The 26,780-nt window shown below is 39.3% G+C and overlaps 1 protein-coding gene across 1 annotated transcript in view; it reads right to left on the reverse strand.

Annotated features, from left to right (window-relative positions):
* Stt3b (STT3 oligosaccharyltransferase complex catalytic subunit B) overlaps window positions 1-26,780 on the reverse strand; it is a 78,650-nt gene that overhangs the window by 36,326 nt on the left and 15,544 nt on the right. Inside the window, exons 2-3 of the mRNA XM_059268827.1 lie at window positions 9,018-9,126; window positions 5,361-5,648 (exon numbers count right to left, since the gene is read on the reverse strand). Coding sequence (XP_059124810.1) covers window positions 5,361-5,648; window positions 9,018-9,126 — 397 coding nt within the window. The remainder of the gene's footprint in view (window positions 1-5,360; window positions 5,649-9,017; window positions 9,127-26,780) is intronic.

Here is a 26,780-nt window from a genome sequence, read left to right on the forward strand (position 1 = left end):
CTACACAGAGAAACCTTGTCTCAAAAAAACAACCAACCAACCAACCAACCAAACAAACAAACAAACAAAAAAAACCAAAATGGGTCATAAACATCAACAATGAATTTGGCTCAGGAACTGCCACCAAATATACATACAATGATGGTGTAAGATGTTTTACAAAGGAGACTAGAGCCTTCAAGAAGAGCACAGTGGCTGCCATTAGAAGTTGACAATGGCCAAATGAGAGCAACTATCAAAACTACTCCTATTACAAATACCTGAGAAGTGGCCGAGAACTCCACACCAACCATTCAAAAAATCTGAAGCCAAAGGAGAAAACAGCCTGCGAACTCACTGAAAATCCAAACATTCATCCCTCTGACCTACCATCTTCTTAGACAACAAACCTGCTCCTTGTCAGATGGCCACATGTGATCCTCAGCTCAGCCACTGGACCAAGAGGCTCCAGAGCACTCCTCAAAGACAAACTTGCACCAGAAACAAGTTGCAATCAGGGCCTGGTGGTCTGCTGACGGTCTGCTCCACCCCAGCTCTCTGAACCCTGGCAAAACCATTACATCTGAGAAGTGTGCTCAGGAAATTAACGAGTTACATGAAAACCCAACACCTGTGGCTGGCATGGGCCAAAAGGGCCAATTCTTCCCAAGACAATGCCTAACCCCACATTGCACAATAAATGCTTCAAAAGTTGAACTGGGCTACACCCACCATAGTCACCTGACCTCTTTCTAACTGATGACCCCGTTTCCAGCCTCTCCACAACTTTTTGCAGGGAGAGAGCACTTCCAAAAATCAGCAATAGGCCAAAACGCTTCCCAAGAGTTTGTTGAATCTCAAAGCATAGATTTTTATACCACAGGAACTTATATAAACTTATTTTTTACTGGCAAAATGTACTGATTGTAATTTCCTATTAATGAAGAGGTGTTTAAGCCTAGTTGTAATGATTTAAAATTCAAGGTCCAAAATCACAATTCCTTTTGGCACCAATCAACAGAAAGCCCTGCACAGCACAAGAAATAACCAAACAGAAGAGAAGGCCTGCAGAATGGGAGAAAAACCTCCGGCAGCAACTCATCTAGCAGGGGACTGCTAATCAGGATATACAGAGTTCAAAAAAGCAAACACCAAAAGGAAAAATAATCCAGTCAACAAATGAACAAAAAGTCAGTTCTCAAAACAAGTAGAAATGGCCAATAAAAACATAAAAAAAAATGTTCAGTATTTTTAGCCAAAGTGCAAATCAAAATTGCAATACAATTCCATCTCATCCAGCAAGAATGGCTAGAGTCCTTCTTACACACACCACTGGTGGAAATGCACTGCAGCTTTGCAATGAGGGTCCAGGAAAAATCTAGTGGCTTCTGGACACCCTTAGTTTCACTGTGGAGCTACTGTAACAGAATCTGTGGTGCTGGAATAAAGACATGTGGACAGAAGCACAGAGAGACAGGCCAGCTCAGAAGTAAAGCCATACGCCACAGTGAAGTTACTTTTGACAAGAATGCTATGGCCATTCAATTAGAAGTTAAGAGGGTTGTTTGTCACGGGACCCTAAATACCAAAAATGATTATAAATAAGAACCAAGTTAGAGAACTCCCATTTCCCAGGGACCCTAAATACCAAAAATGATTGTGAATAAGAACCAAGCTAGAGAACTCCCACTTCCCAATTTCAAAATGTACTACAAAGTTCTGGTAGATCAAACAGTAGGGTGCTGGCAGAAAGACAGACACATAGCTCTAAGTGACCCTGGCATGTGTGACCAAATGACTCTGACAAGATACCAAGATCAACCAATGAGGAAAAATGAAATCAAATGTGAATTAATTAATTTGGACATCTGTTTAAGCATCATATAAAACGTAATACATGGAGCAACCTTTGTGGTTGATATATTGTGCAACCCAATAAACTTATCTGGGGGTCAGAGAACAGAACAGCCACTATATTAAACACAGGTTTAGGCAGTTTGTAGCATATGCCTTTAATCCTAGCATTCAGGAGGCAGAGATCCGTCTGGATCTCTGTGAGTTCAAAGCCACACTGGAAACAGCCAGGCATGGTCACACATGCCTTTAATCCCAGGAAGTGATGGCAGAAAGCAGAAAGGTATATAAGGTGCAAGGACCAGGAACTACGCCTTTTTAAGCTTTTAGCAGCAGTTCAGCTGAGATCCATTTGGATGAGGACACAGAGGCTTCCAGTTTGAAGAAACAGGATCAGCTGAGGAATTGGTGAGGTGAGATTGGCTGTGGCTTGTTCTGCTTCTCTGATCTTTTAGCATTCACCCCAATATCTGGCTCCGGGTTTGTTTTTGTTAATAAGAGCTTTTAAGATTCATGCTATAGCAACCTCAATATAAAGCTTAGAACAACTATGAAATTCTTAAAAGATGACACAGGGCAAGAGTTCACAGCAATGTGTTTCACAATGATTTCCTGGAAATAGGAAAAGAAGCTGTTGACAAGTTGAGGTTCATGAGCATTAATTTTTATATATCAAAAGACACCCGCAGGGTGAAAAAGCAGTCCACAGAATGGAGGAAAGCATGCAGAAATAGTTAATCCAAAAGGGATTAGTAGCAAGCATACATAGAGAACTCATAAAACTCAACAAGAAAAAGCAAAAAGCCACATTCAAAAAGCAGCAAAAGACTTCAACAGGCATTCTACAAAAATATCCAATTGGCTACCAGACACACAAAGTACTTCTTCCCATTCATCACTGAGAAAATGCAAACCAGAACCAGCTACACTACCTTACACCCATTAGTATCATTACTATCAACCAACCAGAAAAATCAAGCCAGGCATGGCGGTATATGCACGGAACCCCAGCTATCTTGGAGGCTGCAGCAGAACTATTGGGGATTTGAGGCTAGTCTTGGTATACAGTGAGAAACAGCCATGAAATAACAAGTGCTGGTGAACATATAGAATCACTGGAAAATCTCTGCACCATTGGTAGAAATTTGAAAGGCTAGTTATGGAAAATGGTGTAGAGGTTCCATAAAAACACTAAAAATATAAATGTTATACAAGCTGTATACTATAGGATTTTACCTATTCAATTAGCCAAAGTCAATCAGACAAGTAGAATGGCTGCATTTTACAAGATGTGGGTGGACGATATAGATAGTTACAAAACATTACAAGTATATACAACATTAACAAACTATGGCACTGGGTAAATGTTATAGTCTGCGTATTTTACCATAATAAAAAAGCTGGAGGAAAAAAATAAAGTAGTATATGTGTAACAATTATGCTAAACACATAAAGGAAGACACTAATGTCCTATGTAATAAGATTGCATTTATGTGAAATGTCCAGACTAGGTAAGTCCATAAAAGATAAAAACCAGTGAGACAGTGAGATGTCTCAGAGTATAAAAATGCTTGCCTCGAAAGCTGGATGACCTCATGAGTTTGATCTTTGGAACACACGTAAAGGTGGAAGACAAGAACCAACTTCACAAAATTGTCCTCTCTGACCTCCATGTGTGCCACAGCATATATGAACCTCCCTGACTGCATCATACACAAGCAGCAATAAATAAAACTTTAAAATGCAGATGCTTGGTTACCCGAGAACACAGAGGAGGAGGAAGTGAGAGGTACAGGGCTGAGGTACAAGCACAATTTTTAGACTGAAGACATTTTCTATAAATAATAGTGGTGACAGTTGTACAACAATTAATAAGTTAAAAAGGATTAACTGTATTCTTCAAAATAACACAAATGAATTTTATCACAATTTTAGAAACATTTTTAAATGCTAAAAGGTAGTTGCGATTTCAGTTAGGACACTATTTCAAAAGTTCAGACTCACATGTTAAAAAGGAGAAAAGACTATATGTAAGCCAGACACGGCACACAACTATGATCCTAGCACACAACTATGGGAGGCAGAGGCACAGGCAGGAGTTTGAGGACAGTCTCAGACACATACCGAGGCCTCGTTACAAAAAAAAACTACAGCAACAAAAGAGGCTAGAAAACTATTTAGAGAAGCAATGTTAGTTTTTTTAATGTCCAACTGTAAATGAATTATTTCTAAGGGAGTTATTCCTAAGTGAACTTTGTTCCTTCATATTTATCTGTTGTACAAATTTCCAACAATAGGGTGTTTTTATTTTACAGAAAATATGAGATATAACAGAATGTAGATGATTAAGAGAGTTACCAACCTATCTATCCAGACTTTCAAATTCAAATCTTTGCCATTATTTACTTCACATAATTTTATTTAAAAAAAAAAAAAGGAATTTAACCAACATAGGTTGAATCTTCTTTAATGTTGTTTCCTCAATGTCAACCATACAACCTCAGAAAAAATGTGTTATGAAGTTGATGCACGGATTCCTCATTGCTGCACTTTTGCTACAAATAGCATAAAGAGTATCTAATTTGCATTCTTTAAATTTTACATTCATGATTTATCATATCATGACTATTTTACTGTAATTCATTTTCCCACAGGCATTATATAAATAAGATCTATCCACACTCACATTCATTGTTTTTAGTATTAAAACTAACATAATTAAAAAGCTTTAAATAGAGACTGCAAAATCTTAAGTTTGGGGCAGTGTTTCTGTTTTCTCTTTCCAGCTGCCTGCATTAAACAGAGGGTTTTTAAAGGCATTTCTGATGATGACAGCAGTACTGTTAGTGTTCTACTGCCATCATCAGACTCACTCACATGGGTGCTCTTCTTTCTTTGAAACTCAAGATCAAGAGACTGCCTCTACAGATCACACTGCAGCGCTCTTCCTAGAATTCCAGGTCAAAAGCAAAAATACCTACAAGCCAGGGAGTCTTTTTGTTTTGTTTTCTGTTTTCTCAAGACAGGGTTTCTTTGGTCTTGAACTCACAGAGATCCTCCTGACTCTTCCTCCCAAGTGCCGGGATTAAAGGTGTGTACCACCACTGCCCCGCCTGCCAGGTAACTTTTTTAAGGGAATTTAAAATTACTATTAAAGAGAAGTGATGCCGTCATTCATCTACCAACCTAAAAATATAGTTAAATGTATATATAAAAAGTACTCACACATAAAAGATGTGTACAGCTGACAGGCTGCTTCTGCTAGCTCTTTTTTTTTTTTGAAGCTATGACTTATTAAGTAGATACAATAGGACTATTGTAAAAATTAAAAATTTATAGACACATTAATCCAGTTATATCTACAGGAAAATTCCTGGTATACTTTTAAATGTTCCTATTGTTAAATTTATTATGAATAGTAACAGATCTGTGTGCAACTCTATTGGTAAAAGACACAAGTCCAACCTAAAGACTTTGGGCAGAAGGTTACCAGCATTAACGACAGCTAAACATTAAGTGGTACTTACCCATAAGTAGTAAGTGAACTGAAGCGCAAAAATTGCAATGCCTTCATTATCAAAGGATCCTGCCACTGACCGAGATATGTACCCTGGTACAATAGCAATAAAACAAGCAGCTAAAAGTCCCGCTCCTTGGTTCCAAAGTTCTCTAGTTAGCAGGAATGTAGATATAGATGTAAGGCCGCTAAAAGTTGGTGCAAGGAATACACACACATCTCTTATGTGAACTGTTATGTTCAATGTATTTAAAATCCAATGAATAAGGCCAGCTGTTATCATCAACCCTGGGTAAACCTAGAGGAAGGAAAGAAAGAAATTTAGTTACATATAAAACAAAGTACCCCAAAAAAACAATACACATTTTTTATTAGTACACACTATTTGTGGTTAAGATGGAGAGAAGAGCTTTCTTTCATGTGATATAAAATAAGATCTTTTTGGAATAGATACAAAGAAGAAATTCATATACAGAATATACACTGAAATAAAAGAGCAGAGAATATAAAACAAGAGTAATTAAAATAAAAAAATATGTAATGATGTTTATTCCATTAATTATCTTCCTCACTTCTGAGCACTGTCTTAGTCATGTATTTTTCAGGCCTGGGATTTTAACACACTCTAGTCGTGTTCTTACTGTGTATACATAAAAAGGAAAAATGATAATTATAAGTAAGTCTCCCCTACTTTTAAATCCAAGATTCAGAAAGTAAACACTTCTACCAAGAAGAACCAGTCATCTGGGAACAAAAAGAATGCCAAAAGGCTTAAAGTTCTATGTTCAGAGTCTTAGTGATGAGAAAGAAGATTAATAAACTGACACCTACCTTTATACCAAAGAAAGATAGCACAAGAAGATTCGGTATTGGGGATATTCATTTCGTATTATTCCTCAGTGACTAATATGTGTGCTTTTATCTGCATTCACAACCAAATCCTCAAAGGCTCTCCTTCTCCCCGAGATCGAAACCACAAAGGTTATGTGACACATTCATTCTCTGACTGTCCTATTTAAATCTTCATGTCCCTAGTCTTTAGCTCAACCCCTTGCTTTTTCTCCCTAGCATTTATTATCATTGAACACACTATTTATAAACCTTATTTTCAACTGCTCAACCTCATAAGAATATAAGCTCCAGAAGGAGAAGAGTTTATTTGTCAGTATCAAGAACAATATAGGCAGAGTGGATATTCAATGTCTAGTGAAAGCAGAGTAACAGGATTGAAGGGGAGAAAAACAGTACAGTAAGTTCTTACAATTCTCAAAAAATTCTCTTCCATTTCATATTTAATACTAGGTCTTACTATATGATTTTGTCAAGCAGTAAACAAAGAAAATAGACATGAATTTGAAAATACTTCTCAATGTAAATCAACATATGCATATAATATGGCAGATGGACCTAATATACATAAGAAAACAGTCAAAATACAAAGTAGTATTGAATGAAAGTCCAAAACCAAAGACTCCCATCAACAAAGATATATTCAGACTTGGAGCTAGAGAGATGGCTCAATGGTTAAGAGTACTTGCTGCTCTTGCAGAGAGGACCCAGGTTCAGTTCCCAGCACCTACATGGCAGCTCACAACTGTCCATAACTTCAGCTCCTGGGGTTTCTGACCCATCCTGTGGCCTCTGCAGGCTCCAGGCACACATGAGGTGCACATACACAGATGCATGTATACATAAATTTAAGATAGACTGCATACGTGTGTGTGTGTGTGTGTGTGTGTGTGTGTGTGTGTGTGTGTGTGTATTCAAACTTAAGGAAAAAAGGATATTCCCCAGATGTAAAAAAACAAGGGAGTTCAAATTTAAGTAGGTATTCATATCACTACAGTCCACAAGAGAAAGCAAAAAAGCCCAAGAAACCAGGTGTAATGTGGCCTTAGGGTCAGAGGTTGAGCAGTTTTAACTTGACACAGGGGCCAGAGAGAAAGCCTAATTCCTAGCAAAGTCAGATCCTGTTTAAGAAACTAAACTGGATAAATTCTTCTCATTCATCAGGGAAAGGAATTCTGCCTTCCTTACCAAGTAGGAACAAAGTCCTATAGAGATAAGACTGTTCCAAAACTACAGTAATATCAGGATGTAAGAAGCCTCAAAATGGGGCTGTGTAAACGGCTCAGTAACACTTGAAAAGCACGAGGACCTGGCTCCATCCCCAAGTCCCACGTTAAAAGCCTGCAGTGTTGGCACATTCTTGCAGACTCAGTGCTGAGAGATGGGGAATGGTATGGCGGGCAGAAGCAGGCAGATTCCTAGAGTTTGCTGGTCAGTCAACCTAGCCCAATTACGGAGCTTCAAGCCAGTGAAAGACTGCTTAAACAAGTAAGAACAACAGACCCAAGGAACATATGTGGCTGAATTCTGACCTCCACATGTACATGTGTCACCCCTACCCCTTTCTAAACACAGAAGGAACACAGCCTAAATTATAATATATTTTAGGTTATAATCAAGTCTCAAAAAACTTAAAGGGTTGGAAGTTACATAGTTATTTGCTAACTACAATCCATTTCAAAAAATTTTAAAGAGCACTACAAAATCCTCTTTTAAAAGTTATAAATGAACTTCTATGAAGACATAGTGGTCCTTACCTATAATTCCATCACTTAGGAGGCTGAGGCAGAAGGATTACAGTTCAATGCAAGGGCTACAAAGTGAACATAAAAGAAAATAAAATCCCACAAGTAGAAGAAAATTCTAATAGAAATTAAAATGGAAGGATGATGAAAACACTCCACCCAAACTCAGGAAATGCTGCTAACAGCATAGTGGCAACTGTGATGTGACAGCTGTAAACACAGCCAATAGGGAAAAGAGGCTGAAATTACTGGAGAAAGCACAGGGAGTTGGGAAAGGAGTATGAAAATAAATTCAAGGATATAGAAGGAAGGAAATGAATTTGAATTAATGATACAAGAGAGCCAAAGTTTATTTGAGGTGATACTCAGTGATAGTGATAAGCTTCTAGCAAAGGCAATCAAGAAGAAAGGACCACACAAACTTCCTCAAGTGCCACCATATCTCCCCCTTCTTCCGTTCTCCTTGCACGCTGAATCCTAAGAACCCTATGCCAGCATTCTGGATCCAGAGAACTCTACACCAATTACAATCAAGGTTCAATTATCTAGATTAATTCAGAAGCTTGAGGCCTGAAAAGTTAAATTATTTTGATAATTCTAAATTTTATTTCCTTGCCAAAAAAAAAAGCTTTATTTTAAACCCAGTTGCTTGAGAACAAAGCAAAAAATACAACCTGGATTGAGGTGCTTTGTGACAGATTGTTTTATTTTTCAGTTTTTTGAGACAGGGTTTCTCTGTGCAACTCCGGCTGTCCTGGAACTCACTCTGTAGACCAAGCTGGCCTGGAACTCACAGAGATCCACCTGTCTTTGAGTGCTGGGATTAGAGGTGTGGGTCACCACTGCCTGGCCAGACAGCAGATTCTTAATCCAGTCTCACACTTGTCAGAGGCCAGTGTGAGATATCCCACAAATACACTGCCAAGAACAGAGCGAAGAAATACCAGCTAACTAGCCACAGAGGCTGCCGTATTTGTGGACTCTACGCAGCTTTCAAAGACCCTCATGCCAGCAGCACTCAGTGGTTTGCTCAACAGTTTATAGTTAACATAAAGAATAGCTAGGATACTTACAGTGCCACCTACTATTCTTCCTAGTGGATACCACGCTCTTTCATCAAACCAATTTAAAAATTCATAGAACCCATGAGATGCAAGGTGATGTGTTGATCTATAGTTAAACCTGGAGAAAACAAAAAAAGAAATGTTATAGAACTGGTTAACACAATACTTTTCTTTATATTTGATATATAGCTACATAAAATTGCAATATTTCTTAAACTCAACAAAAAAAAATCTGAAAATTTCAAGCCAATGCTTATACCTCTAATATAACTAATTACACCACTAACACTCTCTTAAATCCATATAGGAACTAGTAATGCTCAAATTAACATTTGACCATTGGTGGGGTCCAAGGCAGAGGGCTCAAATTTAACCAGGAAAACAAAAGGGATACACAGAATTCATCATCATAAAAGTAGTCCATGACTCAAAAAGACTAAGAACCATTAACAAAATGGCACCAAACTGAAGAGGAAGCATATGCCATGTAGTATCCAAAAGCTTACATAGAAACAGTAAAATGGTGTCTTAAAAACTAAGAGAGCAGATCATGTTAGCACAGTGAAAACATGCATCTGGCAGTATAGCTCAGTTGAGAGTGCTAGATGAGTACTTACAAAGCCCTAGGTCAGCCCTCAGTATCACATACACACCAGGAAACATAGTGTGGTTTTAAAAGAAATTATAATTAATCTCTGAAAAAGACAAATGAGAAGAAACAAAACTAAGGAAACCGAAGTCCAAAATGTAAGCAGAAGAAAAATGCAAAGCGCAGAGGGCAGTTTCAGGGCTACTCCACATTTAGCACAAAGCAGCTGTGGAGTGCAGGAAAGACCAGCATCAGTGGTCAGAGCAACACTGGAGGCGACGGCAGTACATCCATCAGTCAAGATTCCTTCCCCTACCACTGCCAAGAGGCAAGCAGGCAGGAGAGGCATGTGTCTGCTAGGGTGACATGTGGACACAAAGTGAAATAGTGCTGGACTCACAGAAGTGCACTGGAAAGTCAATTGGTGTATACCCCCAAACCAAATGTTTAGAGAGCAAGCACCTTCAGAGTAAGAAAGTAAACAACAAAAGCAAACAAGAGCTCTACAGGAGGCTGTGGATTCTCATCTCCGAGGAGCCTGACTGGTTACAGGTTTCAGCTCCATGTGCCTGGCTCACACTGACATGCTGTGTGGCTTTGATGAGGAAGCTGCTCATGCGCTCTCTGTGCTATAGCGTCTTCGCAGCTCCTATGTCGGAAGGTGGCTGTGAAGAGCAAACTATACAGCACCTGTGATTACTACTACCATGATTAACACACATGGTAAAAGACCCATTTCCAAGTTTTAAGGAAAACTATGATTATCCAGCTAAATCATAGATACTTTTTTTTTTTTTTTTTTTTTTGGTTTTTCAAGACAGGGTTTCTCTGTGTAGCTTTGCGCCTTTCCTGGATCTCGCTCAGTAGACCAGGCTGGTCTTGAACTCACAGAGATCCGCCTGGCTCTGCCTCCGAGTGCTGGGATTAAAGGCGTGCGCCACCACCGCCCAGCGATACATTATTTTAACTGGCAAAAGTGAAGGGCAAATTACAAGGTAAAACAGTATGAAAAATAGAGAAATCAAGAGACACCCAAAAGTTCTTACACTCATCATAAAGATCACTAAATGCTACAATAATTGGAGGGCAGAATAGGCTCCAAACATAAAACTCAAAATGCTACTGATAAAGTATAATTCACTCATTCAGAGAAGCAAAATGATACTCTATAAAGAAACAACAAAATCGGATACGCTTTTCAGTTTGACTACTTGATGCTGTATCACAATGGAGTAATATTTAAAAATTTTCTGAGAAGGGAATTTTTAAGATAAAACAAAAAAAAGTTAAAATGCTCCTTGGTGCAACACAGGAATCCCCACACCACAGAATTATCTTCAAAAACAAGCCCCAGACGCCTAAATTACTGGTATACACAGAAACCACATGGTGCTGCAGAGCTCCAGATGCACTTATAAGCAACAATTAGTCAAGAGCACCACCCTAGAAAAGTAGAGTGACATCCTCAAATCTTGTGACAATATTGAATGGATGAGCCAGTATCATAGCAAGAGTCAAGGCTTAAATTTTTTCATTAAAAAAAAACAAAAACAAAAAACAAAAAACCTTACTCCAAGTAATGATTAAGAAAAAGCATGTTCACCACCAAGATTGTCCTTGGGGTACTTTTCCCTTTACCTCAGTCATGACCCCCCTCCCCTCATTGGACAAGTTTTAGTAGAGCCATCAGCTCTGTAGCTGCTCCTCTCACTACAGGCAGCATCTTCTACTTAAGGTGGTTGTGACAGTTCACTCTAAAACTTCCCCCAAGAGACCTGAGTCATACCCAGGTTCTGAGGCCATGATGCCATGTTATCTCCCTGCCTGGACCTTCTTTCTCATTTCTAAACCAGAGTTGTCTGTCTTAAGTGATATCCCCCCCCCCCCCCAAATGCCACAAAGGTACCCAACATCCAATCAAGCCCATGACAGGACACCTGAGACACTACCCCAAGCCAAAAACACACACTGCATCTACTTTCAGAGTCTAGTGTCACCCTTTTCCCTCACATCTTAGATATCAAAATGACTGCCTGGTTACCTTTCATGACATTTGTCAGCCTTCTAATTGTGTACCACGACACAGACGTCACCAAACTTTACCTCTCTTCATCAGACTACCCACAGGCTTCATCTTTCTGCATCTACTTTTCACCAAAGTGGTGGAAGCTCTCACTTGATTGCTCAGTCTTAACACCATGCTAGCTCCCTATTTTCCACGTTGATCTTCGGTCCTGCAGATTTACCTCATTCCCAATGCCACAGTCCTTAGACTATTAAGCCCCATGACCACCTGGGACACTGCTGTTATCCTGGTTAACTCATTCTATGAACCTTGGCATACATATTTCTAAAGGACATAATGTTTGCATGGATCACATGCTGAAAGAGTGTCTCAGGCTCCATGACTGCAGTTCTGCATGAAGATGACAGTAAAGGCATTCTGTCAGCCAGCCATGTAATCACAACATTAACGTCTCTCCAAAGTGACAACATTTTAGCTGTAATTCTTAAGATCCAAGCCTAAAGGAAAGCAAGGCATTGAGAGTCTACTGAACACTTAGTCAAAGGCTAAAAACCTGACTAGAGATGGAAGCAAAGTGCTGGGTCTTAGTTTAGTCTCAACATTTAATGCTGGCAGGAGGCAACCCTCTGAGAAAGTATCTCATGTGTTCAAGTTCATTACATCTGTCTATATTTGAATAAATCCTGAGCACTCTTGTCAGTTTTATAAATCAACTCTCATTCTGTAGCTTCTCTTTCCACTCTGCCAGTGGTATTTTAAATTACATGTGTTTGCCAGAAGTAGGCATAGGCTTGCTAAGGTCAAAGGGCGGCTTGCAGGCATCTTTTCTCTCCTTCCACTGTGTGGAGCCCAGGGAATGAAACCAGGTCATCTCGGCAAGCAAGTGTCCTTACCCTGTGAGCAATCTTCTTAGCAAGCCAATGTATTTTTAAATACTTCGTTTCTTTTTATTTGTGTGTGAGTTTATGTGTATCATGTACATACAGGTGCCTGTGGAGGCCAGAAGGTGTTAGATTCGCAGGACCTGGAGTTGTGAGCCACCTGATGTGGTGCTGAGAACTGAACCCCATATCTCTGCAAGAGCAATACCCACTCTTAACTGCTAGGCTACCTCTCCAGTCTTCTCCATGGTACTTTTTTAAACACAAATTCTTGACATAAACCTAAATTTATACCTCCTCCCCCGCACTGGACCAGACCTTTTGTTTTTTGGGGAAAAAAAAAGTACAAGGGCAAGAAAAAGAAAAAGAGAGGTAGAAAAATAATGCTCTGCTCTATGATCATAAAGATACTGCTTATTTTCTTCTTCATGATTAACAGTTTCAGTTTATTCATTAATTAGATCCTTAGTAAATCTGGAACTGATCACCATTACAGTTTTGAATTAAATCTTGGTATATGGGGGAATGTTTTTACTAGTAGTTTTTGACTTGTCTCTTTGAATTTCTGAAATTTTTTTTCTTTTTTGTTTGATACAGGGTCTTACTATGTACCTCTGACTGGCCTGATACTCCCTATGTAGCAAACTGCTCCTGCTTTAGATTCTTCATATTAAATTATTTTGTTTTTCAAGACAGGGTTTTTCCATATAACAGCTCTGGCTGTCCTGGAACTCACTCTGTAGACCAGACTGGCCTCGAACTCAGAGATCCACTGGCCTCTGCCTCTCCAGTGCTGGGATTTAAGGCGTATGCCTCTTCATATTAATTTTAAAACAAGTTTGTCAGTCCACCCAACACACCTGTCAAATTCCACTTAATCTCAAATTAATTTGGGAAAAATGAACATCTTTATAACCAATTCAAGAATATGGCTGACATCCACTTATCTAAGTCTTCTTGAATATTGCTCCACAAATCTTACAATTTCCCCTTACAAGTCTTAAATACCTTTGCTTAGATTTAATCTCATTTCTAACGTTATCTTTTTAATCTAAAAAATGACTCTAACTAAAAATCCTGCATATGCTTAGTAACACTTACATCATCACTAGATTTTACTACATGTTAAACATGAAAAATAATGAATATCCTGGTATTAAAAATAAAGAGGTATCTCAAAGATTCGCAGTTTTCAGAAGACTAAAAGAGGTCATAAACTCCCATCTCATTCTATCCCTTCAGTATCCCTGTAACTGCCAATCTTTTCAATCACAAAAAAAAATTTACAAGTGAATACCAGGTTTTATTCAAAGTTAAATATTTAACAAAAACTTATACCATTAAGTTCTAAAATGAAATAAACCACTGGTTTCCAATTTAAGGAACAGAATTTTTTTCGATAAAATATTAATTTCAAACTTAAATGTATATGTGTTTGGGTTTACATAGATTACAGCAAACAGTAATAAGTTTATTTTTGCATAAGTTTTTCTTGCTGTTAAATGGTATTCATCAATTAAGAAACCAAAGTTTCTTTGGGGGTCTAAGAAAATACTGGCTCCTGGTCAAAGGACTACATACTAAATGTCTGCTTCCCTCACGGTTACATTAAACAGGAAGTGCCACAATCTAAATTTATAACTTACTACAAATCTGTTGCAGATTGGGTTGTTACTGCTAAGTATAGTCTGGTTATTTTCTTTCATGCAAATTCTCAGTTGCAGCACTACAAATTCAATCCAAAGTAAACATAAGAGGCATTTAGATTAACTGTACGGGTATTCTTTTCCTAGTATAATAGATTAAAATAGAACACACTTACCACGGTCTTTTGAGCAATTTTTAGCACGGCCTTTCTCAGCACTCACCTGCCACAATCACACATTGTCTTCTCCCTTCCTCAAGCAGTAACTCAGCTAAGATTCCTAATTGTTCTCAAAGCTTCACTGATGAGTCTGCCTCCTTACACCCCAGACAATTTGAATTTGTGCTTTCAAAACATCATGTTGAACTACAGGTTCATCTCATTGTGTAATTTTTTGGGGGGAAGGGGAGGAGTGACTTTTGTACCCTGGAAGGCCTTCACAGCTCTTGGCACTTCGTTCATGAGAGCCAAGTAATGTTTGCAGTTTATTCTTCTAGGCAGCCTAGCTTTATCAACAGTGACTTAAGTTTTTGTGCCTTATCCTAAAATTAATCTGCTTGGGAAGGAATTCAGAGTCTCAAGCATGCCAGGCAAATGGTCTACCACTGAGCTATGATCCCACCCATTGTTTTAACACTATATAGTATATGTAAAATATGAGTCAGAAAAGCTGGAAAATGATTTTCACCTAATTTAGAGCTAACACAGTAAGTCAGAGGAGGTTTTAGTCCCCAGGCGTGCTATGAATATTAGTCCCCAGGCGTGCTATGAATAGTTCTGAAAGGAAAACACGTTTCCCAAGGGCCAGCTCTGTCCTTTGTTCTAAAACACACACTCCTCCAAAAGATCATCCAAACGTATGTATGCAATCAATCAACTATTGTGTGCTTCTTGAGGAGAGATGTGAAGTACTATTTTTTCATAACACTGTTATTAAAATTATTGTCAAGGGCCTGTAAATAGTTCTACTCTACTCACCCTTTGGGGGTAGAGACAGTGTCTCACTATGGAGCTCTGATTAGTCTAAAACTGCAGACCAGGCTGGCCTCGAACTCAGAGATCTGCCTGCCTTTGCTGGTACTAGGATTAAAGGAGTGTGCTACCATACCTGGTTCTACTCACTTCTATCACATTCTCAGATCCAAGATGTGCACATTTTTAGAGGCACAAGGTAGACACTGCAGCAATTTGGAAACCAGCCTTTATAAAAACACATTATGAAAAACAATTTTAAAAATGACACTCTATAGGAAGCAATAAAAAAATAACGGGGGAGGACCCCAATCACTTAGCAGTGAGAGAGCACACTAATACAAGAGAGATGAGAAATAAACATTGTCTCACATCTTAAACGTTGAGTGCACAAATCTTTTACACCCAAGACACCAGCACAAGTCTAATTCAGCCTTTGCAAATCAAACCTAAGGGACACAGCAGAAACAATTAAGTCCAGAGAAGAAAAATAACAGAACAGGGGAGGGCACTGGGACCAATGCCGGTGATGGAAAAAAAGAAACAGAGAAAGGGCCAGGTGTGATGGCTCGTGGGTGTAATCCCAGTACTCAGGAAATGAGGTAGTAGTAGTCCCAGGCCAGCTTGGGCTGGCTATACAAGGAGACCCTGTCTCAAAGAAACCCCCAAAACTAAAGAAACAGTATTATAAAGGGGAATGGAGTGGGTGGAAGGCTACTAAGCCCTGCTGTGTGGCAACATACTCCCTTTACTACCAGGTCCCTTGAATCCCCCTCTCCCAGGTTCTAAATTGCTTTAAGTTGAGAAATTAGGTTAACTATAGTTTATATTTTTAAAAAAAAAACCAAAAAACAGAAAACAGGCTCCTACAGAGACAAGACTCCTAGGAAGTCTTGTCTGACAAGACATTAGAATAACACATACCTCTATACAAGGCTACTCCATGCTTCACTTCTACAAAGTAATAATCATTTATTTATACAATTCTTCAAGTATGTACAAAACTTCTGAGAGGTATTAAGAATAAAGACTGAAAAAGAAAACTGTGCTTTTCTGGAATTTAAGTACAATAAACACAAGCAGATCATTATAGATGAGAAAAGTACCAAAAATAGAAGTAAAATTAGAAGAGAGACAGACTGCTTTATTAAGTAGTGATAAAGTCCTTTCTCACACCATCTGTAAGACACTCAACGATGAAGTAGTCATGTATTCACAGATAGGGAAAAGAAACTAGGAAGCAAATGCAAAGCCCAGAAAGGTGGGTGTTTGTCTTAGTTTGCTTTCTAGTGCTGATAAAACATTTGGGCCAAAGCAACGTGAGGAAGAAAAGGGTTTATTTCAGATTGTGTGTCCCAACCACAGTTTATCATGAAGAGAAGTCAGAGCAGGAACCTGGAGTCAGGAACTAAGAAGAGGCCACAAAAGAACACTGCTTACTGGCTTGCTCAGCTTTTTTTTTTTTTTTAAACAATCCAGAACCACCTGCCCAGAGTGGGATGGACCACAATGGGCTGGTCCCTCTCATATCAATGATTATCAAGGGAATACTCCACAGACTTGCCCACAGGTTAATCTGATGGAGGCATTTTCTTAATTGAAGATCCTTCTCCCCAGGTGCTTGTGGTCACAGTGCCTGAGAGGGAAAGTGGTTATGAGATGTTTAAAGACCTTTTAAACTTCTTGTAACTTGTGTTAAATACTGTATTTTTTCATTTATTCATCAGACACATGTTTACAAACACAAACAGAACCTTTGAATGAGATGAATGGATTAAGACACAAATGTCTATCACTTGACCAAAGTCATACAGCTATGCAGTGGCTGAGATGGCAACTCTGGCCCCAGCATCCACATTCTTCAACTTGTTGGCAGGATGACTGAGCAGCAGCAGCAGCAAGGTGATCAGTGGCTGCAGAGGTTCATTGATATCACCCTCTGGGCAGTTTACCTTGAAGGAGATTTCAAACTGCTTGGGAGTTCCAAAAGCCCCTCTGTGACTATGTTCCTGACAAGAGTGGTGTTTTCTATTTAATCTGCAGTTCTCTGTTTATGTTTGGGTTCTTGTACAAATCTCATTTAATGAAAAGGTTCAAAATTAAACAGTGTTTTTAAAAAAAACACTGGTTAAACATGTTTAAATATGTGTAAACAGAAACCACTGATAAAGTTCTCTTAAATGTTTTAAGATGTTGGGCTGTAGAGATGGCTCAGCAGTTAACAGCACTTGTTGATATAACCGAGAAACTGGTTCAGTTTTTAGCGCTCACATGGCAGTTCACACCCATCTGCAACTTTGGTTCTAGGAGATACAGCACATTCTTCTGGTCTCTGGGGCATCAGGCATGCATGTGTTACACATACATACATACATAGACATAGACACACACACACACACACACACACACACACACACACTCACACACGAGAGAGAGAGAGAGAGAGAGAGAGAGAGAGAGAGAGAGAGAGAGAGAGAGAGAGAGAGAGAGAGAGAGAGAGGGGCTAAACACTCATACACATAAAATGAATCTTTAAAGTTTTAAGATGCAACTTGGAGCCAGGAATAGTAGCCCACACCTTTAATCTCAGCATTCAGGAGGCAGAGGCAGGGGGATCTCTGTGAGTTGGAACCCTGAAGCGTAAGCCTTTTGTTTAAAAGGTTTAAGTTACTTTGGAAACAAAAGCACAGAAATTCAGCAAATGGCTGTGTTGCTTCAGATTTAAATTCTTTAAGTAGAGTTACAACAACCCTTAAAGCTACCACCACCTAAGGGCCACATGCAGTCTATAAATGCTTTCTTACAAGCAAGTGCTATTCTCATAAAGGAAAACCAGAGCAGCGTGTCTCCATCTCTACCTTACTTGGGCCTTTCTCGAACGACATAACTTAATAAGTTCGACTTCTGTCAGTCTTGATGGAACTTTTCTCAGTAAGCTGTTGTCTAATCTGTGCTGTACACTTTACTTCTTGTCTTACAAAGGGATGTGTAAGCATGAGCATAACAGCAATCCTCCCTTTCTGCCAACAAGGCTCAACCTCTCCTCCCACCACAGACAAGTGTGCTCCCCAGTACTGAGAACTACTTTGGGAGATCAGCTACTAATACAAATGTCTGCTGCCACTCCAGCACACCAATGGCATTAGTGCTGAATGTAGCAGAAGGAAAGAACAGGAAACCATTCTCACACAGAAAAAATGCTCTCTGTGCTTACATCTCAACAGAGTATAAAATGATTAATAGGAATTCCTATTTGATTAAAAAAAAAGACATTTTTGCCTTTGTCTTAGGGTTCTATTGCTTTGAAGAGACACCCTGAAAAACACCTAATTGGGGTTGGTTTATGGTTTCAGAGCTTTAGTTCATTACTGACATGGTGGCATGCAGGCAGACATGGTGCTGGAGGAGGAGCTGAGAGTTCTACATCTTGATCCACAGGCAGCAGAAGAAGACACTGGGTATTGGGCATATATGAGACCTCACATCCCACCCCCACAGAGACACACTTCCTCCAAGGCTACATCTCCTAATAGTGCCACTCCCTACAGGCCAAGCATTCAAACATAACAGTCTATGGGGGTCATTCCTATTCAAACCACCGCAACCTTCATAGTACACAATATACACAATCAAAAACTTGGTAGAAATTAGAACACCAGGTCAAAAGTAAGGTGGAAAAAATGGCAAGGGGTTTGATAGGGAGTAAGAAAGGCAGTCAGCAGCCAGAACGAGAATGGAAGAAATGGAAGACAAACAGGTAAGCTGAAAGTTTAAGTCTGTTATTTCTCCTGTGAGTTACAGCATCTTCCATGATATATAAACATGCATTCTGATATGAATGAATTATAAAGTTTAACAACTCATTCTCAATCTTCCTTTTTTTCTTTGTCCTTTACTGAATTTAAAAACCATATTTGACTTATGTCAAATTTCTCTGTCAATCTTTACACCTTATTACCGGTAAGAGAGAAACTTATCCATACACCCACATTTTGGAAGTGAGAGAAATAACATCCATGTGAACACTTGTTTTGTCTTTCTCAAAAAATCATTTTCTCTGGAAAAAAAAATTAAACTAATCTGTTACTCCTTTGGCTTTTACTCTTAGATTACACAAACAGCATCCTGGATGGAGTGTGGCCCCACCCTAAGGGGCAACTCGCCTTCTCCATTACATATTTCACTTCTCAGCTCTTCCCTGGCTAATATTACTCTAGTATCCTGGAAGAGAAAAACAACTTCCCACACAGCAGCAAAGGCTATAGAATGAAAATTCAAGGAACCCTATCCTTAAACAAAACATATTGTCTTTATGGAAGAGAGATTTTTTTTTTCATTTCAGAGCCCTATAGTCCTTCCTAAAGAACCCTGCTTAGACATGACTAGCCCTATTAGAAAATCTATGATCAATCGAAGAAATGTTATCTATTTCTAATACATCTATAATACATATTTATGCATACACACAAAAAAGTGGAGAGCCAAGACAGAAGGTGAAAGGACATGCCAAGGCCAACAGGTTCATAAGTTTCCACCCCACACAGAACAAGAATGTTCTGACTCTAATAAAAACCAGGTTTGCTAAACAGACGGTTTCCTCTTCGTTCTTATACTGCATCAGGGATGGTTTGGAATAGAGAAGCAGAGAGGGCAGTCAGCGGAGCCCAGGAATTATGATACAATTCTGCAACCAAAAAGGTCAGAAATAGAGTAAAAACAGAAATGAAGCCAAGACACAACAAATACATCAAACACACTGACAGTGTTCAGCACAGGCAAGCGCTCAATATGGAATAATCTCTTGCCAACCTTATGGCTAGCTATGCTTCTCACAAGTTGGCAAAACTGGCAGCTGGCAGCATAAGCATCACAGCAAACAGAGACAAGGGCAGGGTTCCTAACTTATCAGCCTCAAACAATGATAGAATGTGGACTCCCACACTAGAAGTTTACATAAAAGGGTTGTACAATTTCAAAACTGGTTTTGAAATACCCTCAATGTTAAGTCACAAAAGGTGGCATCAAGTAAAAGTTAAAAAAAAAAATTAGACTCAGACTCAGCAAGCATCATTGGTCTACGTCAACAGTTTCAGAAACTGTGTCCCCATGACAGGGCAGTTTGGGGTGATCCAACTGAGCTTATTTTCCACATTTCTGTCCTAGATGTTATGTCATTTAATAATTCGTTATTTCTATTAGGTAAGACAAAGACAGTTGCAGTTAGGCAAAGCATTCCACGACTACACAGCTGCTTTTCAGATCACTCTTGTTTACTAGCTCTTGTATCAAAACCAAACAAAGAGAAACCAAACAGAAACCTACACAGCAATCTAGCTTCTCACAAAACACTGAGGTAGCAAGAATTCAGAAGAAAATGGTTTCATCGGCTTAAAGGAAATAAACCCCTATATATTAAAGGAAGTCTGATGTTTTTAGGTGCTTACAAATACAGCGTTCACACTATCTCAAAACCATATCCAGAGCCGGCTAACTCTAGCATAGGCATGTCTTGTGAGCTCTGGCACAGAAAAATGCTAGATTCTACATAAAGAAACACTAGACACAAAATTCTGTAATAATGCAAATATTTCTCTTCAGAGTGTGAGCCTAAAATAGGTCACTAACTTTAAGAAACTATAGTTCTTAAGTAACTTTTACCTCAAAACTGAGGCTGGACATTTGGCATGCCCGCACAATGGTAATGGAGACCTGAGGCAGACTTGCTCTCTGGCCCTGTAGGGTTGACATCTGACCATTAACAGTATTACCAACAATCAAAGAACACAACACCTAATGCTAAAGACACCTGAATCACATATGTTATTTTTTCATTTTTAAAAATCGAAGTCAGGGCTGGGGAGATAGCTCAGTTGGTGCCTATGACTTCAGAAATGAGATGGAGAGGAGATGGATAGGGAGATCCCAGATCTGTGGCTGGCCAACCACTGAGCTTCAGTTCAGTGAGACTTTGTCTCAAAATAAATAAGTAAATATATAAATAAAGCGACAGAGCAGTCAAGGAAAAAAAAAATGTCTGAATGAGCAAGCATACCTATCTTCACTAACAAGTACAAACAACACACTACACATCAAAACAAACCTGAAGTACAATTTCATGTATTAAAACAGATCTTCATGTTTTACCCAACAAGCTGATAGTACACGCATTATCACCATCCTTAGCAATTATCACCACACCACCAGCCTAGAAAGTTCCTACATTTCTAGGTATCTCCCTTTCCAAACAGTTTGACGTCTTTCACCACATATATTCATCTGTTCATTCTCTGATTTCTTTTTGTATAAATTGGATCGTCCCTAACATGTTTGTGAGATTCACTCATGCGGCAGTAATGTGTTCCTTTTTACTGCTAAGCTATATTCCCTCTATTGACTACAATTCACACTGTTATTGATGGGGATGTTCACAGTTGAGAACAGTGATAGATGGATTAAGCATTCTCATACAGGCCAGAGTCGTTAAGATCATGTGTTTCATGTCTCTGGGTAAATGCTTTGTAATTTCACTTCTAGGCTATAAACATGTATTTAGAAAACATTAAGGGTTTCCCACAGGAGATATCACTGGTCCTCCCACCAGCAATGTGCAAGAGTCCCAGTGCCTCCCTGCCAGGCTCTGTCTGTTCTTAGCTTACCTTATGTACCACTCTGGCACTGGCACTGTCTGCTTCCCTCACAAACCCAACTACCTACAGGACTCACAGAAGGCCTCTACAATTGGCATTTATCTTAAATCTAGGCTAATTACCAAGAAGGAAAACAGAAATGTTCTAGAAGGAGGAAAGAGCATGTATAAGGGCTAAAAAATGTACATACCACTTTCATAATGCTAATAAAAAGCAAAGCTAGAGCAAGTCTGTGAAACGGGAACATGAATTAAATCTATGCTCTCATTACAGCACATGCCTTTCACAGCATCTGTCGTCATTCTTATTTGTTCCAAGTCTGTCTTCCCCACTGACTAGAACCATGCCTGATTTCACAAGAGGGGCTCATTAACTATTTCTTGAGTATGTGTTAGGCAGTCGCAGATGGAAAGCAAGGGCTATGAAGGACATTTGTGTTAGTTCTCTACCTTTGTGTAACAAGTTGCACACACTTAGTGGTTTCCAAAAGCATTCACTTGTTACTTCATACTTTCATGGATCACAATCCCAGCTGAGTTCAGCATAGTTCTGAACCCAGCTGAGTTCTTCTTCGAATGCACGCAGCTCTAGTCAAGGTGTAGGTAGGGCTCGGTTCTCCTTTGGGAGCTCCACTGGGAAATAAGCCCTTTCCAAGTTCACTTAGGCTACTAATTGTGGTGACAGGTCTGAGGGTCCAAGTGACTTAACTCTTGACCGAAACATCACAAAAGTCATCTGTACTTGTCAATATGGCTGTTTATTTATGTATAATACTAGAAAGGAGTCTCTGGTGAAAGCCTGCTCAGAAGACCAAGTAAGCCTAACAGAATCAAGAAATAGAGAAGTCAAATTCAATAATGGTAAATACAGAATGCAAGGCAGGTCAGAACACTGTCAGCTGAGAGACACTCAGCAGGTAAAGGCAACTGTCACAATAAGCCTGGTGACCTGAGTTCCATCTCCAGAATGTTACATCCACTCATAAAGCAAATGTGAAAGAACAGACTCTACAAAGTTGTCTCATGACCTTGACACATGCACTGTGGCATCATGTAAACACACGACCAGCACCGCCACAACAATAATAATTTTTTTAATGAACACCAATGATTACCTCAAAGACAAAAGGCATTCTTTCTCCTTTACCTTGTTACTAACTCTACTCAACATACACAAGTTTCGGTTGGGGATTTAGCCCTGGGTTCAGTCCTCAGCTCCGGGAAAAAAAAAAAAAAAATCCACAAGTTTTACAGCTGTTCTTATAGAGTGAGGTAGGTCCTCTAGTTCAGAGACTTCCAATATTCACCCAAAGTCAGTATTAATGAAGCTAGAGAACAGCACCAACTAACCATACACTAACACTGGCATTTCCGTGTGCCTTTTAATATCCCTGCCACCTAGCGGCAGGATCAAAAACCCAAGGAAGCCAGACTTCACGGATAGTTTCATTAAGTACACAGAGGGTGGAAAGCCTGCTTTATTTCACTATGGCTACGAAAGCAATTTTAAACCCATTTGCACCAGTTGACATCTTAAGGGCACTAAGTAACTATATTAGTCAAGTTTATCACTTAAGATATGAAAATGCAAAGAAAGGTATGCCACGGCTAGAATGTTATGGATATCCACAGCAGTGCCTACAGAGAGACCAAACAGTCACTGTTGTACCACCATGTACCCAGCAGTGCGCAGGCAGCTGTGGCCTGGCCCTGAGATGATGCTCCCTGACTCCACTCACTGATAGGTGGGCCACTTTGATACAAGACCTTCTGCAGAAAGAGCATGTATTGAGTGAGACCTTTAAAGCACCCGCTTCCGTACTGGTGAGCACAAGAGAAAGCAAAGGGTTGTTTAAGTCTGCAACCATCTTGCCACTCTCCTTTAAGTCACTCTCACTCTCCTCCCTCAAAGTGATGTGTACAAAACCAAAAGATCAGGCGACATACAACAAAACTTCACAACACACATTAACCACAAATAAGGGCCCTGTTTCAGTCCCATCCGATAATATCTGCTTTAACTGTCTGCTGCCAATTTCCATCAGTAGCCCCTGAAGTGGACAATCTCTCTGGACTATTAAGGACATGTGGTCTGTTCTGTTTTGGGAGAGGCTCTTCCTCTGAGGCCAGCCTGGCCTTGAACTTGGGATACTCCCAACTCAGCCTCCAAAGTGCTGAGATTACATACATGTGCATCCTACCACACCTAGCTATAATGGACATTTAAAAAAAACTAACAGGAGGCTGGCAAGATGGCTCAGTGGATGGAAACCACATGGTAAATAAAAAACTGACTCTGGTAAGTTGTCCTCCAACTTCTACCTGTGTGCCGTGGCATGTAAGCACTTCCCATTTCCACAAAAAAATAAACCTTTAAAAAAAACCTAACTGATGAAAAATTACCAAGAACTAAAAATTAAATATCCAAGAGGTTGATATGCTATAGGAACTAAAAAATTAGTACATATAAAAATGAATATTTGATTCAACGACCCAATGAGCTATGCTCAGCTAAGTCTAATAAAGACTAAATATAAAACTTAAGACAAGAGGAAAGCATACAATAATTAAATATACATACTAAATATGATATATTTGTTACAAAAATATCCATATTATAGAAATCTCCAATACTATCTTAGACACATAATTCTACATAAATAGGATTTCCAACTAATTAGCTATATGTATAATGTGCATTTGCATACATATAAAATATACATAAACCAGGAAATAAATTCATCTGCTATAGAAATAAGATATATAGCAAGCATGACCTAAAGTAATAATGTCCCATGATCTACAATTTGCTATGATGAAAGTGGTTTGGTCAACTAAAACTCAAAAGCCAAATGATCATTATTTTGCAAGAAATACTCTTGTGAGGGTGGAAAGTAACGAGGGATAAACTAAAAGTGTCACTCAGAGAAGGCAGTGAGTGTATACAGGCTTTCTTAGATATTTTGGTTCTCAAGACCTAAGGAGGCATACTCACAAGCTGACATCCTTAAATACCACTGTGTTTTAATACTCAACTTGGACACTAAGACAAAGGCCCACTTACTGAATTTTGTTTTACAAATGGCCCTCAACATGTTGGAATTTGATATATTTTTTTTTTTTTTGGCCAAATTACTTGACACCAGTAATTTATTGAGGTAACTGGGTCAACAGACTCACTGTATTTAGTTTTCTGAGAAGAGTAATTAATGCTTTATGACCCTAAAGTCGAAGAACAAAAATGAACAAAAGCCTCTATATGCAATGGTGGGAGTCACTGGTGGATAGCATTCCAGGTCAGAATCTTTGGTTTGTGACTTGAGGTCTCATTAAGTTGCGCAGCCCTTGAGACTCTTGAGAACCACTTGAATCAAAACTCCAAGAAGCCACTACAAAGTGCAAATCCTTCCAGCCCAGAGGTAGTGGTGCATGCCTTTAATCCCGTCTGGCAGAGGGAGGCAGATTTCTTGAGTTTGAGGCCAGCCTGGTCTACAGAGCAAGTTCCAGGTCAGCCAGGGCTACACAGAGAAACCTTGTTTCGAACCTCCGATCCCCCAAAAAAAGAAAAGAAAAAAGAATACAACATCTTCCAATGAGAACTTCTACTTCTGCCTTTGGATATTTATTACTTATTTATGAAGACAAAGTCTCACTACTTAGCCTTGACTGGCCTGGAACTTAACTATGCAAATCAAGCTGGCCTTGAACTCACAAATCTGCCTACTTATTGCTAGGATTAAAGTTTAAATAGGTATGTGGTGCTGTGTTTGGGTATTAAATTCAAGAAATGTGAGGTGGCATGTTTGCACTAGGCCTACTGGGGTGCCATCAATGGAAAGAACTGAAATAACTGGAAACTACACAAACAAATCTTCCTGATTTGAGAGCAGAGAGAAGTGTCTACAAATGTATTTACATCTTTTCCTATTCAGGCACAAAAGAAAGCAGTTTCATTTCCCTCAGAGCTTTGCATTCTGGACTTCAGTCCTCCTTGGTACCTGTCTACAGCGATCTAAGAACACAGGGCAAACATTTGAATACTCACTCAATTTCTAAAGTTTATGTAATTTTGAAAATATTTTGGCCGCAACACTTAAGTCTTAATTTCCACAATAAAGTATCAAAGCAGAGGTAGGCAAGAGAATCTCAAGTGTCGGCCAAACCCTCTATCCTGAGAACTCAACACACCCTCACAAAGAGCACTGACAGCAATTAGCCTGGCTATGGAAAACAAGTATGCAAGTTCATGCAGACAGTGACTGATCCAAATGAATAACTCAGAAGGGAAAAACCAAGAAACGAGGCAGGTTAGCAGCACTGGAGAACACTTGGGGCTGAATGTACTGGTTCTAGAGCCATCAGTTCCCCAGCATTACCTGTCCTCGGTGTACTCCTAACAAAATGTCACAGTGATTAATCAGGTTTTTTAAGCCTTGACCTCTTTTGGGAAAGGCTATAGGTTGATGGACACCCAACCATATACCTTTGCAAACACCATCCTTTAAAACAAAATGTCACCTTTGGAAGCTATCTGACTTCAAGACTACATTCTTTTTTTTTTTTTTTTTTTTTTTTGGTTTTTCAAGACAGGGTTTCTCTGTGTAGCTTTGCGCCTTTCCTGGGACTCACTTGGTAGCCCAGGCTGGCCTCGAACTCACAGAGAGCCGCCTGGCTCTGCCTCCCGAGTGCTGGGATTAAAGGCGTGCGCCACTACCGCCCGGCCAAGACTACATTCTTTTAACATACACTAACTACAGTACATCTGTAAAGTAGGGAAAATAAAATATTGATACCATAGGATTGCAGTAAGTCACAAGCTGAAATAAAACATCTGCAACAAGTTTAACCTCAATTTAGTGTACAGTGTATACATATATGTAAATAAATGTATATGTGAAGCCTCTTATTAAATCATTAAGAAAAGACAATTTTAAAAACTGGTTAGGGCCAAGCATGGTGGTGTATGCCTATTAGTCCAAAACTTGGGAAACTGGAGCAGGAGAAAGCAGCCTG

This window comes from Peromyscus eremicus, chromosome 7, assembly GCF_949786415.1.
Source record: "Peromyscus eremicus chromosome 7, PerEre_H2_v1, whole genome shotgun sequence".
NCBI lineage: Eukaryota > Metazoa > Chordata > Mammalia > Rodentia > Cricetidae > Peromyscus > Peromyscus eremicus.